We start from the raw sequence: 17,848 nt of genomic DNA, 5'->3' as shown, positions 1-17,848 counted from the left end.
CACACGTTAGAAAGGGGTGTCAAGTTAGAATCTTCTTTTCTTGACAAAGGTGGCAGCAGTCAGCGTCTACACAGAGGCTTGGGTAAAAAGTGAACAGTTGATTGACTTAGTGGTTCTTCAGAGCGGTCTCCATATTTCCTGCTTTGATTGTTTAACAGGAAACAAGCAGGGGCCCTCTGATTAGCTGATTGCACAAACTTTAGGGATCATGGCTGTAATGGCCTGGTAGCTCTCAGGAGTTTTTAATTGTCATTATTTAAACAGCAAAGTGTATGTGCAGATTGCTTCGCAGTCTCTAATTAGTTGCTTGAAGTCTACTGTGTTCCCCAGGCTTTCACTACACGTAGACGTTTCAGAAGGGGTGATGTAAGTCTTGGGAAGATCTGTTTCCTTAGCCTCCCTTTACATCGCTAAATGCATGCCAAGGTCACAGGGTTAAACTCCAATAGGGATCACTTTTTCAGCCTTACTCTATAATAGATGTTACTTTTAACCTTTGAGTTTCAGAGGTGTGAGCTGTGTTATTTTCTTTGGCATCATTCGCAGAGCATCAACATCCTTAAAGTCCAGCTTTTTCTCTTGAGATAAAGCATAAAGTCTACTTTTTGGCATGACCTTCATCAGTTTATTTCATGCTTAGTGAGCTTAACATTTTAAGAAATTGCGATAATTAGTATGGGCACGTAAGGAAGGAAAATAGCTCAAAACTGTAGACAGGATTATGATATAATCTAACAGGGCAAAGTCTAAGTCACTTACATGTTTGGGGAAGCTAACTGTCTTGATTATATTTTCCCTTTGGCTTTGAAATACTCCTCAATTTTATACTAAGAAAATATTTTTGGGAAGATAGTATTGGACTTACATTTTATAAGGAATAGAGACCAAGAAGAAAGAAGAACAAAGGGTTATTTTTTCATTGTACAAGGCCAGTATGGTCAGTCACATTTATAGGCAGAAGCAATCTAAAGGTTAGAAAATCTGAATCTGACAGTGTTTCACTCTGTCTGCATAATTGCTCAGTTACCCCCATGAAAATTTCTAAATCTCAGAAGGAAAAACGGAGATAAATAAACCCGTCATTGAAATCAGTATGAAGAGACACTTCTATATTTTATAGCTTAGACCAAAACAACATAATGATTTTTAGCAGCTGTTGAGTGAATAATTTTATTTTGGTTTAGGTTTTTCTTTTGCGGTACGCGGGCCTCTCACTGTTGTGGCCTCTCCCGTCGCGGAGCACAGGCACAGGCTCCGGACGTGCAGGCTCAGCGGCCATGGCTCATGGGCCCAGCCGCTCTGCGGCATGTGAGATCCTCCCGGACCGGGGATGAACCCGTGTCCCCTGCATCGGCAGGCGGACTCTCAACCACTGCGCCCCCAGGGAAGCCCTGGTTTAGGTTTTTTAAGTGTTCTTTCTGTAATTATTTTAAGAGGTGTATTTCTGTCTCTTGACCAAAGGAAATTTTTAAAAAGCTCGTGATTTGGTCTGGTTTATAATTCACACTTAATGTCAGAAGATCGGCTCGAATATATTCTGTCTGAATTGTTTCTTTAGTGCAGGAGAGAAATTCATGCATTAATAGTGATATGCTTGTAGGGCCCTAGACATTCAATCCCCAATGTGACTAATTCCACATATTTTTGGGACAATTTGCTGGAGATAGAAGTAAATAATCAGTAGTCATGAAACTGAGTTGTGTTTTTTTTTTTTGGTTTGTTTGTTTTTTTGGTAAAATCAAAATATCTGGCCAGATATTCCAAAGAATTGGAAACTAACACCTTTGCTGCTGTAATCTATTTAATAGCGTTTTTTACACTTTGTATGAATAACAAATAAATGTAGCACAAACAAACCTTTCTTGTTTAAAAATATAGATAACAGAAAACTCTGGTGTATTCTTTTTTGTGTGTGTATAAACATTATAAAATTGGACTTTTAGAAAAAGAATAGCAAGCTAAACTCAAATAAGTGCAATACAAACAAGAGACAAGGAAAAATGAGAGAATTTTCATTTGCTGCCAGTTGAGAAAGCAGAGTGCCAGTGAAGGTGTGGAAGAAAGATGGTATACCGGTAATCCAGTATGCCCTGAATTACCCATGACATTGTCCTAGTTTTTGCTTAACTCACAGAGTCTAAGATGCTATTAACTTTGCTTTGAAGTATTTGCATTAAAATTTTCACTAGTTTGTCATGTGCAGGTCAATGAGGTATTTACAAATTGCAGAATTTAATTTGCGCAAATAAAATGCACAGAGCTTAAAATTGATTACTCCCTCTGCATTGTTACTTAGAACAGTAAGTAATAGCATTAACAATGAAGGCAAGAAGTATGATCGGATACTACAGTTTTTAAAATAGTATCTAAAGAAAAAAAAGTTATACAGCATTTTTATAAGTAAATGACCTCCATGGATTTATTCTGGCCTTTGTGCGTTTATAGTGACCTCTATATATACAGTTGTGTGTAAGTTTGTAGATTCCTGGGTTATATTCACCCTTTTACCTATTTTAAATCCCTATTTAACGGTAACAGTATATTTCATAGAAACCCTTAAGTTGGTTGTGGTGTAACCATTTCAGTGATTGATTTAATATAAATTTTATGTAAATATCATGGCTAATCATAGAAACTTAAAATGTTCTTAATTTAGGAGATATAAAGCAAGAGCCAGGAATGTATCGGGAAGGACCCACGTACCAGCGGCGGGGATCACTTCAGCTCTGGCAGTTTTTGGTAGCACTTCTGGACGACCCTTCCAATTCCCATTTCATTGCCTGGACTGGGAGAGGCATGGAATTTAAATTGATTGAGCCTGAAGAGGTGAGTTTAGTAGATTCTAGTTAGGAAGATCAGATGTGTTCTAATATAAGGAAACATAGACTTGATTAATATGCCAAAGAAGTATTTTTTAATTTTAAAACTATAGGGAAACATTGTGAATTAAAAGGTGGGCCAAAAAAAAAAAAGCAGGAATGTATTTAAAATAAGACATGAATATGTTGCAGGCTTTTTCCAGTTGCATACCATCCTACAGGAATTGAAGGAAATCAACCGGATTGTTAGCATAATCCTTTATTCAAGAGAGCAGGGCTTGGGAAGTCTTTAAAGGTGCATCTAAGTTGGGCACGTTTGATGGTCTTTGAGGAAGAGAGATGTCTATCAAAGTTCAACTAGTTTTGGGTATGGAGGAATTGTTCTTGAGAATTAGCAGTTATTATTTGGACAGTCTTGATTCTTGTCAAGAGGGTTAGAGAGGAACATTTAGAGAACAAAGTCATGTGTAAGAGGGTGTAGGGGAGACGTAGCTGTGGGCAGTAAAGGCACACAAGGGCCACAGTGGGAAATTCTTACTCCTTAAGTGTTTCTTAGGAGACACAGACCTGTACAACCATTGTTTCCCTTTGATTATTGGTGACATCTGTTTTGAATCAGCTGGGCTGTGTACCTTCCTTTGGAAGGTAGGAATAAAGTTTAAAATGTCACCATACCTAAGAAGACTCTGGATAGAGAGAATACAGTAAATGGAACACCTTTCATTCTGTTCAGCTGTCTTACTTCCTCAAACCCTCCCCCATGCACATATCAATGGAGTGTTTTCCTGAAAAACCTCTCAGTTCAATTTTTATTCTGCCCAGGACTAACTTTAGGCTTAAGCCTACTATTTTTTTTTTTTTTTTTTCTTTTTTTGGTTGCGGCCCATGGGATCTGAGTCATGCAGGATCTTTTCATTACGGGGCGGTCTCTTCGTTGCCGTGCTCGGGTTTCTCTCTAGTTGTGGCATGCAGGATTTCTCTTTCTCGTTGAGGTGCGTGAGCTCAATAGTTGTGGCACACGGGCTTAGTTGCCCCACGGCATGTGGGATCTTAGTTCCCCAACCAGGGATCAAACCCGTGTCCCCTTCATTGGCAGGCAGATTCCTTACCACTGGACCACCGGGGAAGTCCCAAGCCTACTATTATTATTACAACATAACCTACCGAATAGCATTTTGGATCTCAAAAGAAAGGTGACTTTTTTTTTTTTTTTTTTTTTTTAAAAAAAATGTTGTGGGTAGGAGTTTATTAATGAATTAATTTATTTTTGCTGTGTTGCGTCTTCATTTTTGTGCGAGGGCTTTCTCTAGTTGTGGCAAGCGGGGGCCACTCTTCATCGCGGTGTGCGGGCCTCTCACTATCGCGGCCTCTCTCGTTGTGGAGCACAGGCTCCAGACGTGCAGGCTCAGTAGTTGTGGCTCACGGGCCTAGTTGCTCCGCGGCATGTGGGATCTTCCCGGACCAGGGCTCGAACCCGTGTCCCCTGCATTAGCAGGCGGATTCTCAACCACTGCGCCACCAGGGAAGCCCGAAAGGTGACTTTTATATGAAATGTTTGTGTCTTATCAAAGATGCTTTTTCTGCTGCTGTTAAAATTGACTTCAGTTTACATTAGCTGAGAAAGCAATGGAAGACTTTTAGCTAACATGCCTATGACTGATCATATTGGCTATAGGATCTAAACACCTCAGAGAAGTCGAAAAATTCAGAGAGAGATATCCAGCTATTTTTTAATTCAAAGTGATTAGTTTCACGTAGACTAGACATCTACAACCTAGACTAGGCTAATGGGCCTATACATCTTGCATTTTCTGCTCTATGAGACCATGTATTTAATCATAATCAGATAACGTGTCCTAATTTGATTTCCAGAAGATAAGGTGACATTACTTATTAAGATTTAAGAGATTATCCGATTCGAGTATGTATTAAATAAAGTATGAAATCAGAGGAGATGGTTAGTACAATTAAGTGTACTCCGGGTTACATCAATACCCTGGTAGCATTTGAGGGCTCAAGTTAAATCAGAAATTCAATTGAGTATAGGCTAAATGTTTGGGTGTTTGAATTTTGTACTGCATCTAAAACTTAATTTGGCTGTCAAAAGAAATTCATTTTTTATGTAGGTGTACTTAAATAAGTGAAAGAACCGCAAAAATGTGAAGCACTAAAAATTGAGACTAGAAACACTTAACGTAAAGTAATTTGAAAGCCCTTTAACATGATGGGAATGTGTGCTCTTCACCTCGTGAAAGATGTTAATAATCTCTGCAAGAGTTGCTTCATGCTAGAACTGAGGACATTCAACAGGGATTTATATCAATTACTTCCGTCCATCTGTGGTTAAAATAAGTGAGCAGAAACAGAATTTTTATTTTTGCCATCTATCTGTTAAGATGGGGGAAATGACTGAATTATGTCTGTGATTATCGATCCACTCAGAAGTGTAAAAATACTTAGGCACACGTGATTAAGTTCTTTATATAGCAATTGTTGATTTTTAAGCTGATCATGTTTGAACAAGTAGAATAGGAGACTTGACCAGGGGACCATTAAGTTACATCAAATTGTGAATTTCTGTGATTTTTTTTTTTTTAAATGCCGGGAAGGAATACAATTATTTCTGTTCCATACAACAAACCAACATTTAGACACCTTTTCTGTATCAGACTCAGAAAGTAAAAAAGGACAGGGGAATTCAGAGTCAGCCTAACTCCCTGGCAATTGTGCAATAAGCGCTCAATGTCTCCTAAGGCCCTTTGTTCAAAATGAAACATTCCATTTCTGGTTGCTGCATTGCTCACTGCTACAATTGCTTCCATCAGGCAATGACTGTGCTGCTTATGTTTAAATTTCTTCTTTGGAAAATGTTTGCGAAATTTCTTTCGTCTCTGTGGCCCACGGTCACCCTCTTCTTTCAACTACACAGCAGTTAATTGAGGGTCTGTGACAGCACAGCTCATGAAAGGTGGCTCTGAAGCCATCCTTGTTGGAATTACTCATGAGTTCCGCTTTTTGTATTTCCTCTTGCAGTTTCAAATGATACTGAGTGAGACTGCAGTCTTGTGGCTGACTATCTGCTCAGTGTGTTTGGATAACTTTTAGCAAGCACATAATCTTTAACATCTCTTTTTGAGATATTCGAGATAACGAGATGTTATTTTTTAATTAATCATGGGTTCTGGGGAATTGTTCCAGGGAACAGTTATTGACATAGTGAAGCATCTGTAGGAGGCAGAGTAGAAGTCTTCTGCTAATATGCAAGCTTGTTGAGCTGGAAGAGTTATCGAGAAGTCTGATAGCCAGGGCCTGATTGTGATTTCTAGGTTTACTGTTGCATATTCAAGCGTGATTTTAAAAATAAATTGAATAATAATTGAACGATTGCATTTTCCTGTTTAATTCATTTGGTGATAAGGGTAAATGCTAGAGTGCTATAGAGATCTTTTCACTCTCCTCATTAACATCCAAAGTTTTCTTTTGAAAGAGTATTAAAAGGAATTTACTGGAAGTATTGCCATCATCGTACCCACTCCATGTTGAAAATGGTTCCTTGGCTTTTTTTTTTTAACATCTTTATTGTAGTATAATTGTTTTACAATGGTGTGTCAGTTTCTGCTGTATGACAAAGTGAATCAGCTATATGTATACATATATCCCCATATCTCCTCCCTCTTGCGTCTCCCTCCCACCCTCCCTATCCCACCCCTCTAGGTGGTCACAAAGCACCGAGCTGATCTCCCTGTGCTATGCAGCTGCTTCCCACTAGCTATCTGTTTTACATTTGGTACCTTGGCTTTTAGTGGCGCCAGATATAGTGGTGATTGATGGGGTCATATGTGAGGGCTGAGTGGACTTTCTTAGTTGTTGGATGGTCTAACCTATCCTGGAAATTATTTACGTTATCTGTTCATTTTAAGTTGCAATCTTTTAAAAAATTTTTATCATGATAGGAACACAACATGGGATCTATCTTCTTATCAAATTTTTATGCGTTCAATCCAGTATCATTAACTATAGGAACAGTGCTGTACAACAGATTTCTGTATCTTATTCCTTCATCTTGCACAACTTGTCTGCATCTCTCAGGCATATGAGTATACATTTCCCTCAACTTTATAATGAATGTGATATTGAAACAGCTCTAAGAATAAATTTGGGGGCTTCCCTGTTGGCGCAGTGGTTGGGAGTCCGCCTGCCGATGCAGGGGACACGGGTTCATGCCCCGGTCTGGGAGGATCCCACATGCCGCGGAGCGGCTGGGCCCCTGAGCCATGGCCGCGGAGCCTGCACGTCCAGAGCCTGTGCTCTGCAACGGGAGAGGCCACAACAGTGAGAGGTGCGCATACCGCAAGAAAAAAGAAGAATAAATTTGATTGTTTTAAAATGTCTACTGATACCCATGGTGCTGAGAATTAACTGGCATCATAAAAGTCAAACTCTGCTTATGGTATTAAAAAAACATCTTTCTCTCCCCAAAGACTTCCACTGTGTTGTCTTGAAGTTTGTTGCACGTATTTTACTTTCTAGGTGCCTCCTGGTGAGCCTCTAGAAAAGTATCATTTACAAATGCATAAGTGTTCAGAAATTGTTGTTCAATTTCAGGAGATACTAATAATTTATTTTCACATCCCCTCCAGGTTCGCAGGCTGTTCAGTTGTCATGTCTATTAAAGATTCACTGACGTCCATTGTTAGCCTTTTAGAAGACATTTTATTTAGAAATTATTGCTTTCACTTCTTATTGCCATCAGCCCATTTTGCTATTGCTTAGAACATTTACATTAAAACGAAGTTTGTCTTTGGAACTTTAAGATGTACCTGTCACAGTGACTCTGTTTTGATATATAGTCACGTCCCTGTGACATTACATCTCTCTGCTCTTAAAAAATTATACTGATATATGTGACCAAATTACATTGTATCTTCATTCAGGAAGTAGAAATTAGTGAGAGAGAAAATAGCAAGGATCAGTGTTTTTAAAAGAGAAAAAAAAAAACTCTGGAGAAAGGTTACTGCTAATGAAGTAGAGAGAGACAGAATGATCTCTTTGCAAAGCATTCTGTTTTAGTATATTACACGTAGCAACAACTTGGAATTCTGTGAACATGAAGGAAAACTCTAACCCTATTTAAAAATGGTGTCTCAGGGTTACCTAGGTATGCATGGCAGCTGCAATTTCTGCTCAGATGAAGCAAGAGTGGAAATTAATGCGAAGGTGACTTTAGCTGGGGTCATAGAAGCAGGCCACCCTGTTCTGCATGTAGCCAGGGTAGTGGTGAGGTAGGGGATACAGATATGTTGAGGAAGGAGGTTTTGCTGAAGCTCTGTTGAAGCTCGGAGATTGTTCACTAAACAACAAAAGTGGATATTGTGCTTTAGAGATTTTTGTCTGTGGACTCATATACACGGTGACCTTCTTATTTTTAGCATCTGATTACTGTTCTTTAAATGAACGCTTAATTCCCCAGTGTAGTATTGGCTACAATTTTATCCTGATGCTGCTTCAGGCAATAAAAATTATTTGCAGTTCAGCTTACTAATTGGTATACTGTTTCCTCTGCTGTACACACTGTGCCACTTGTTCCCTCTTTTATTCAGCGTCATGCAGGATATCTATTTTCCTTTGGTTTATCATAACCTCAAAAACACCTTTACAAAGAGATCACGAAGCCACTCTTGATCTATAGATTTTATCTGAAAAGAAAAAATAAGAAGGAAAAAACAGGGTACCTCAGAATGCGAAGCATGCCTCGGCTCCAGGGTGATCACTGAAGGCCTGGTTTAAAAAGCAAACCAGGACGCAGGATATGCAGATCATGATAGCTTTTGTGTCTTTACTTATGTTTTTGATTTGGATGTGTTTTAGAGCGTTTGGGAGTAATTAATGAATTAACTAATTTTTATGAGATATGTTGATAAGTTTATACTTAACACTACAATGTAATTCTGTTTTGGTGGCAGGTGGCCCGGCGTTGGGGCATTCAGAAAAACAGGCCAGCTATGAACTATGATAAACTTAGCCGTTCACTCCGCTATTATTATGAGAAAGGAATCATGCAAAAGGTGAGCAGCTAATACAGCATTAAAATTCATTGAAATGTTGCACATTCATCTGCATGTCATACTTTAAAGCCACATATCATTACACTGCTGAAGCAAGGTTTTCGCCCACTTTAACCTATGCTTAGCTGTTTGTTTTGCTATTACAAGCCTTTCTGTTTATAAATGCATGGGCATTATAGACAAATGTGTAATAATATCATATACAAAGTAGTAGACTTTCTGGAAGTCCCCACTTTCCTGTGTTTGGTAGAAAAAATGTTGTTTTCGTACGAATATGGCAAGCATATATCCCCAGAAGTCATTGATATTTTGCTACATTCTCCACAAGTATATAATTTTGAATACTAACTGAATTGTTACCTTTTCCCTCTTGTTCTGGTTCTTAAAACATTCAGAACACTGCTTGTTCTCATTCTGAAAAACATTTTTTCATGGCTGATTTCATTACTTGACAGCTTAACATCTTAAACCGTTGATTAAAAATAAGTATTTGATCTTATTTCATTGGTATAATGAAGTTAAATTTATTTTATTTCAAATGAGTATCTCTTAATATTTCCAGGTAGCTTTTTTAAAAGGTGTGAGATAAAACAAATGAATTACACCTAGAACAAAATATAAAATTTTTGAAGAAGGTAATGAATAAATGAATAAATAAAGATAAAACATTTGGGTATTTGTTATTGTTACATCCTTAAGCCTTGCATGCATATTCGATCTAATAGTCTTGACTGTGAACAACGTTTAGGAGTTATTCATCGTGAATATTACATTATAGTTTTATTATGCATCCTTTGTTCATTTGGGGGGACACAGGCGTATATCACAGATTGTGGCATAGTTTTATGGTTCTGCCAAGAAAAACTAGACCAGTTGATCCATGAAACTTACTAGAAGACAGGGAAACAGCATCATTGAGTTTTCTAGACCAAAGGGAATCTGTGCTCTGGAGCTGGCCAGCCTGGAAGTTAGAACTTGGAAGATCCTTAAAAGATAAGGCTGAATTAGATTCTTAATTGCTTCCTATTTCCCTGAATCTCTCCTTCAAAATGTAAAACCAGTTACTATCTGCTCTGTCTTCTCCATCTCAACCCTGGAGTCCTTTTTAATTCCTCCCTTCCTCTCATCCACCACTCCCATTTGCAGCCAACCCCTTTCACATACATCCCATTCTTTTCGTTTTCATCACCATCTTCCTAATTGGGCACATCAAGTGGGCTGGCACAGTAGGTGCTCTGCAGGTCCCCTGGGCAGTGTTACACAAAAGGCAGTCATGACTTTGGTTTGCATGCTACCTTCTCATTAGATCACCTTTTTTGAACAGATTCTTCTGCTACTAAGCAGTGGTATTCTTACCTCGTGAAGCTGCTGTGATTATTAAATGAAATTATGTGCTTGAGACACTTGCATTGTACCTGGCGCAAAAGTCTTCAACAAATGGTAGCTGTGAATGCATCTCACACCCTGAATCCAAGGCATATCTAGCTTGTGTGTCTTGACCAGTAAGTCCCTTACTAAATGGAGCAGTCACAGAGAGCTAAAAAGTATCGTAAAATGTCCAATCATACCTCAGGTTTTAGACACAGTATTTGAGGGGGTATCTTCAGGATGACATGTCTGGTCTTAAATATTCTCAAAGGGGTTCAAACTTATGCTTATTACTGATACCACCACTTCCATGTTCCTATTTATTTATACAGTTATCACATATCCTATTTATTTACCTCTTACTTTAATAAATTAATAAGGCAAGATGCTATCAAATAGTCAAATGACAGCATAGATGTTGAAAAAACAAAGAAAAAATGTTGTGGCTCCTCACGTTTTTTCTATTAGGCTGTAATTGCCAAAGGAAACTATTAGCAACTATTTATTTGTCAGCTAATATAGGAGAGCAAAATGTTGTACATCACAGGCCTTTTGGGGTATTGCATATGATATAAGGAAAACCAGGTCGTTTAAAGGTGGAAAATGCAAAAGTTGAAGTCTGCTTATAACTAGCACAACAATCAAGACTTTGGACAATTTTTACAGACGTACATATACTTATTCTTCCTTCCACGTGTTGAGCCGTTCTACTTGCCACTTTCTGACACACCTGTGACTCTCATTGCTTCACTCTTTTTAGAATGTCCTGCCATCTTATCTTTACCTGTTAACATAATGGTTAAGTAAGTTCTAGTATAGTCATTCAGAGGAAAATGATGCAGTCCTTTAAAAAAAGAAAACTCTGATGTAGAATTATATATTTTAATGTATGGGGAAAGTGTTTATCTGACCACGCTTGTTCATGAACTTAAAACTCTGTGTGTATGTGGTGTATGTAAAAGAAAATAAAACGGAAAGATTAGAGGATAAAATAAAACCCAAGTGGATCTAAACATCAAAGAAACCCTGATTATTTTAGTAGTTATGAAAGAAATAAGAAATGAAGTAATGATCATTATACCTTATAGACAGTACATGTATGAATTTCAAAATTTAGAAATGATGGGAAAAGTATATACAAACATTTAAGCATTGGTTATTTCTGGTTGATATAATCAGATTATTATTTCTTTTGGCTTAATCTGTAATTTAAAATTTTCTTCCAATATCCCTGTATCACTTCTGAAACTTTAAAAGTTAACACATAATTTAAATAGCTAGTCTTTCAAAATTCATGTTTTATCTATCTAAGCATTGCAGTTTGTGTATACTGAATGTATAGCATTTTCCATATTATAACTGAATAACAGAAGACGTTCTGTCCCTTGGTTGGTTATCAGCCCTTGTTCTAAACTTTGTGGCATTTAACATAGTCCAGTAATTATGGTAGTAGCCCTAAATATGTTTACTGTAAGGAAAATAAAACAGTGAGTCAAGGCAGAGTCCTTAAGAGGTTTTATAATCTTGATGGCATATTATACATTTTAATTCCCCACAGTGATTTATTGAATCATTTCTAATTATAACCAATAGCAACAGGTTGTACAAAAAAACTTCCAGTGTCCTAAAGCAAATGCCTCCTTCTCAGCAGCTGCAGACAAAACAAAGCAGGTTATTGAATGCTCTGAGGTATGCAGGCCATTTATTTTATTTTTATTCTCAAAGTGCTTTGAACAAAGAAACACGGGAAACAAGGATTTAGTATAGTTAAGCTTTGTTTCTGATATGGTCTATTTTTACTTTTATGGCAGTTCCACCATTTCACCTTTACGAACTTAATTTCCTTTTTATAAAGGACTAAAGTGAATAAATTTATGCCAGACTCCTCTGTTTGCCATGCCCTGTGCTAGAGACTTCCATCTTAGTCTTGCAACAGGCTTTCCAAGAAGCCATTCCTGACTCCATTTCACAAAAAAAAAGGGGAACTGGGGGCAGTTTAAGAAACATGTCCAAATTCATAAAAACTAAGTCTTGGCTGTTTTCAAGCCTAAGGATATTCAGAGTATTTGAATTCTCTAAATTGATTCCTCTTACAGGGTAAAAAAAATCCAGGGCAGAAAACATTCTAAATCTGAGTCCAGAACAGCAGTGCTCTTTCGTAATTTTTTTTTTCTTCCCAAACATGCACAGATAGTTTATAAACTATGAACTCACCATACCCCCACGTCACACAGCAAGTAGCAGAGGAGTTGAGTAATTTGCACCTTTCTAAAATTACTGAACTCTACATACACACAAAAAGTTACTGCCAAACTTAATACAAAGAACTGTATTCATCCACTCCAGCCCTGCCCAACCCCCCCGTGGGTTTTTGAGAAGCTCAGCATTGTCTATTAATGGCAGCGGGGGCAGGGCTGTATTTGTTCCACTCAATTGTTTATAATTTCCTAGAGAAGCATTACTCTTCAAAATTTAAGTTTGGGACATGTTATTTCCTACAAATTACGCCACTTCTCCTTTATTTCAGGCAGCTGTCACATTCCTTTTTTTCATTTCCTCCCTATGCATCGTGTATTTTAAATTCCTTTCACTTTTTTACACCGTCTTACTTCAATTTGACACTTTATATACATCCTTACCTTCTGTCTAAGGCATCTTGCTTTCACTTTTAAAAGTGATGTACCCAGGATAATGCTGGGTACATCTCGATCCGTCTTTCGTTTAAATAAGGCTATGTATCTTTTTCTTCGGGTGAGAATATACGGTGCAAAAGAAAAAAAAAAGAAAAAAAGAACAGTTCACCCTGCGAATCAGTGAATCACTAGTCTAGTCTTATTAGGAACACAATACATTTTTCTTCCAAGGTTTGGAAGTTTAGTTTTTCTACAGTTTCAGAAATATAATGTTAAGAGGGAGACACTACACTTTAAAGGCCTGTTTATTTTATAAGTACTATAGATATTACCTTTTCAGACAGAGGGGAAAACATTGTAATGTGAAGATGCCTGCATGAAATCATTGATTTTTTTTTTCCCCCAAATAGCAATGTAAGTTTACACTTACATGAAAACAAGCAAACTGCTCAGCTTTCTAGCTATATCTGGAATGAATGTAATTATTACTCAAGGTCAACATTTTGCATTTCCCTCGATTGAACCGTAGTTTATCACACAAAGTGAGGATTTTTTTTCTATCTGTTAATAGTTCATTGCTTCTTCTTTTGTTATTCATCCTTTCTGGAGTATTAAATCATGTTTTTGTTTATTTCTTTCTCTGCCCTTCCAATCTGGGATGGTGAAGATGAGTTGTTGGGTTTTTTTAAGCTGAGATGTAGTTGACATAACAACCTCACATTAGTTTCAGGTGTACAACGCAGCGATTGGATATTTGTATCTCTTGCCAAATGCTCACCACACTAAGTCCAGTTACCATCCGGCACTGCACGTAAGGATGGGATTTCTCTTCCGTGTTTCCCTTAGGTGGCTGGAGAGAGATACGTCTACAAATTTGTATGTGATCCAGAAGCCCTCTTCTCCATGGCCTTTCCAGATAATCAGCGCCCACTGCTGAAGACAGACATGGAACGTCATATCAACGAAGAGGACACGGTGCCTCTGTCCCACTTTGACGAGAGCATGGCCTATATGCCAGAAGGGGGCTGCTGCAACCCTCACCCCTATAACGAAGGCTACGTGTATTAACACAAGTGACAGTCAAGGGCCTCCTCGCGCCTCTCCTCTTTTGCGAGATGCAGAGAATCTCTGAATTCTCTTCAATCTTTGTCTGATTTTTGTTGTTTGTATTTTATTTTTAAATAATAATACACAAAAAGGGGCTTTTCCTGTTGCATTATTCTATGGTCTACCATGGACTGTGCACTTTATTTGAGGGTGGGTGGGAGTAATCTAAACATTTATTCTGTGTAACAGGAAGGTAATGGGTGAATGGGAGGGGGGGATTGGGGGATTACTTTTTACTTAGGCTTGGGATGGGGTCCTACAGGTTTTAAGTATGATGAAGCTCTATCATGTTGATTTGATTTCATAACAACCTAGAAAATGTTCATGTCCTCTGGGTGTCTATAGTACACAGTTAATTCACATTGTGTAAATATCCACTTGGAGACTATTTGCCTTGGGCATTTTCCCCTATCATTTCTGAGTCTCTGCAAGGTGTACAAAAAAAAAAAACTACTGTAAAAGGCAGTTTAATTGTTAGAAATGACTGTTTTTGCACCTCTTGTAAAAAGGTATCTAGAGATTGCATTTGCTGCTTTTTGTTTCGTTTTGCTTTATATATGACTCTTAGAGGATAACCATAAAATGGGTAATTCTCTCTGAAGTTGAGTAATCACCATGACTGTAAATGAGGGGCACAATTTTGGACTCTGGCTCCAAACTGAGTCACAGGCCAGTAGCAGTATACGTATCTGGTGCCACCTTGCTCTTTAGATACAAATCATACTGTTGTTAAAGTACTTTGAAGCTCATTTCAGTTAAATAATGATATTTTTCATGGTCCTTTGAGATCTTCATTTAAATGGTAAATCTGGGATCACAATGAAGCAAAAAATATCTGTCTCCTTTCGCTTCCTTCAGTACATAAAAACATTATTTAATCAATAAGAATTAACTGTACTAAATCACATAATATGCTGTTCTAGATACAGCAAGCACTCCTTAAGAAAAATATCCAATACACTAAATAGGTACTATAGTAATTTTTAGACATGGTACCCATTGATATGCATTTAAGCCTTTTACTGCTGTGTTATGTTGAAACATATATAAATATTAGATAATGCTAATGCTTCTGCTGCTGTCTTTTCTGTAATATTCTCTTTCATGCTGAATTTACTATGACCATTTATAAGCAATGCAGTTAACTACAGATAGCATTTCAGGACAAAATAGATGACTCGAACCATTTATTGCTTAAAAAATAGCTTATGCCATGCTATGCTATAAGCAGCTTTTATGCACATTGACAAAATGAAGAGTAAGCTTCAGCTTGCTAAGGGAAACTGTGGAAAATTTTGTAACTTTTGGTGAAATGGAAAATTATTTACAAACTGTCAAAGAATATGAGGAAGTTGCTGTATGACATAGTGCTGGCGCTGGTACTATCCATCATCTTGTTTTGGACACTCGTGTAAATGTGATTGGATTGTTTGAAAGAAGATTTAAAGATTTAAAGTTTCAAAGGTTTTTGTTTTGGTTTTGTTTTGCATTTGGAGAAAATACTGAAAGCAGGGTATAACAAAACCATAAGTAAATGGTGTTACAGTATCTCTGAAGAGCTTGCTAAAATGATTCAAGCAAGAAACACGAATTTTGTTCACTCCATCAATATCCCAGAGGAACAAAAATTTTTAAAGAGTCAGTAGCAAAATTTTAAAAAAGTCCTAAACACAAAGCCAAAATCGACTTATAAAAGCTTTTCATGATGAACACAGGAAAAATTGTTGAAAGATGATCTCCTGGCTACCCATTTTCCAACATGACATGGATCACAACTCACGTCTTTAAATTGAACAGTTATTGGGAAACCCACATACCATAATCAATACTACTCACATTTAATCCTACAAAGAAAATTCTAATTTCAACACATCTATGTAACCTGTGATTTCAAGGCTCGTTCTACATTTACATTATATAGCATTAGGCCCATTATGGGCTAATAAATATGCCTTAAAAATCAGAACTTTTCCCCCCCACTTTGCTCATGTGGCCATTTACAGCATGTAGAATAAAAACAGATTTTAAAATATTCAGCTAAAGTTTTACTGGAAAGAGAATTGACACATTTGGAGAAATTGAAGGAGAAATTGAAAGTGGGTCCTTAAAATATGATCTAAGTGAAAATTATATTGAGTATTCTTTTTTTCTCTTTTTCTTTTATTCTTTTAAAACTTCTAGTTTGACAGTGAGAAAATTGGGCTATGAGTTATTTTAAGGAATCAAGGAAGAATTGGTATTGATTATATAATATTTAAGGACAAATTATATATTTTGCTGTTTATGGTACTAACTCACTGAATGAAGTAAGTAATTGGCCAACATTAAGTATATTTCTCATACAGAAGGGTTCAAGACATTACATTATAAACTCTTGGGAAATGTATCTAAATTTTTTTTTTTTTGGTTCTGTTCTTATTCTACTTTTTGTTTGGTTGTATTTTTATTTTCAGATAGATTAATAAATCTGGCAGCTGATTTCTGCAAGATTCTTGTGTTTTGAATTTCTAATTGAATTGGCTATTCAAACATAGAAATCAACAACATAACATTTTCCTTCAACTTGGTAAAGGAAAATAAAAGAATTATCTCCCCTCATGTTTGCTGCCTTTTGATGTTAATACCCAACAGACTAATTACAACAAAGAATGTCACCTCTGCAATAACTAATGAAAGATGATTTTCTTTAAATTATGCCTATAAAAATGCTTAAAAATAAAAATGCACACAGCTGACAGTGCAGAGCAGTTTTCTCGAATTATAGAAAGTTCTTGGGGGTCACTTAATTGAAACTCCTTTTTATAGATTTTTATCAGTTTCCTGTAGATTTTATAACAAATTACCGCAAGTTTAATAACTTAAAGCAACACAAATTTATCCTCTTTTAGTTCTAGAGATCAGAAGTCCAAAATGAGTCTAAAGGGGATAAAATCAAGGTGTCTGTAGGGCTGGTTCCTTCTGGAGGAAGCCCATCCTTACTTCTACTTTTAGAAGCTGTTGTCATTTCTGGCTCCTGGCTCCTGGCTTTCTTACTCCAATCTCTGCTTCTGTGGTCACATCTCTTTTTCCTCTACTGTAGTCAAATCTTCCTCGGCCTATCTCTTACAAGGATATCTGTGATTACATTTAGGGTCTACCCAGATAACGCAGGATAATCTCCCCACCTCAAGATCTTTAACTTAACCACATCTTTGACGTCCCTTTTGCCAGGTAAGTTATCATTCACAGGGATCAGGACACAGGTAAGGGGTTATGGAGGAAAAGGGGTGGCTCTTATTCAGCTTACCACACAGATGAAGACACTGTGTATTAAAAATACTGATTGACTTACCTATGGACAAAAATGTTCTTATTGATGGATCTAGGGTGAGAAATTACTGAAGAACATTTTTGTTTACCATTGAGATGGTCTCACTTTACTCTGCATAAAAGGTAATGAAAGCATTCTATGTTAAAGTTCACCTACTCCATTAAAGCATCTGATAATCACATAGAGCTTTTAGATTATTTAATTCCCCCACATGTAAAAATTATGTAATGAGAGAAAAATATAGTGTGATAATTACAGAGTTATAGCATAGTTAATTATGTTATCCAAGTCAGATTATTTTTTTAATATAAATTTCTTTTGATGCTAGTATGGGTTGTTACTCTACAGCCTTAACATCTACAAGTTATTACTGTTTAAGAAAGAATGATATGTAGAATATGTTTGTTACTCAAAAGAGCAATTTTAAAATATGAGTCAACTTATGTTTATATGACAAGGAAAGAAATCTATTACCAGATGTCTTAGCATTTGGCCAGATCATAGGTGCTTCTAAAATGAATGTTCTATCAGGTAGCATTTTCAGAG

The 17,848-nt window shown here is 36.9% G+C and overlaps 1 protein-coding gene across 17 annotated transcripts in view; it reads left to right on the top strand.

The window, feature by feature from the left end:
- ETV1 (ETS variant transcription factor 1) overlaps nucleotides 1-16,479 on the top strand; it is a 96,760-nt gene extending 80,281 nt beyond the window's left edge. For all 17 annotated transcript variants that reach the window (XM_027102561.1, XM_027102560.1, XM_027102563.1 and 14 more), the window contains 3 exons: nucleotides 2,657-2,826; nucleotides 8,783-8,884; nucleotides 13,732-16,479. In XM_027102561.1, the coding sequence (XP_026958362.1) occupies nucleotides 2,657-2,826; nucleotides 8,783-8,884; nucleotides 13,732-13,953 (494 nt within the window). In that variant the 3' untranslated portion in view covers nucleotides 13,954-16,479. The remainder of the gene's footprint in view (nucleotides 1-2,656; nucleotides 2,827-8,782; nucleotides 8,885-13,731) is intronic.
- The last annotated feature ends 1,369 nt before the right edge of the window (nucleotides 16,480-17,848 follow it).

Source organism: Aethalodelphis obliquidens, unplaced genomic scaffold, assembly GCF_003676395.1.
Source record: "Aethalodelphis obliquidens isolate GAN/ISIS:26980383/991018 unplaced genomic scaffold, ASM367639v1 scaffold5, whole genome shotgun sequence".
Classification (NCBI taxonomy): Eukaryota; Metazoa; Chordata; class Mammalia; order Artiodactyla; family Delphinidae; genus Aethalodelphis; species Aethalodelphis obliquidens.
This window is presented reverse-complemented; position numbering and strand designations above follow the sequence as displayed.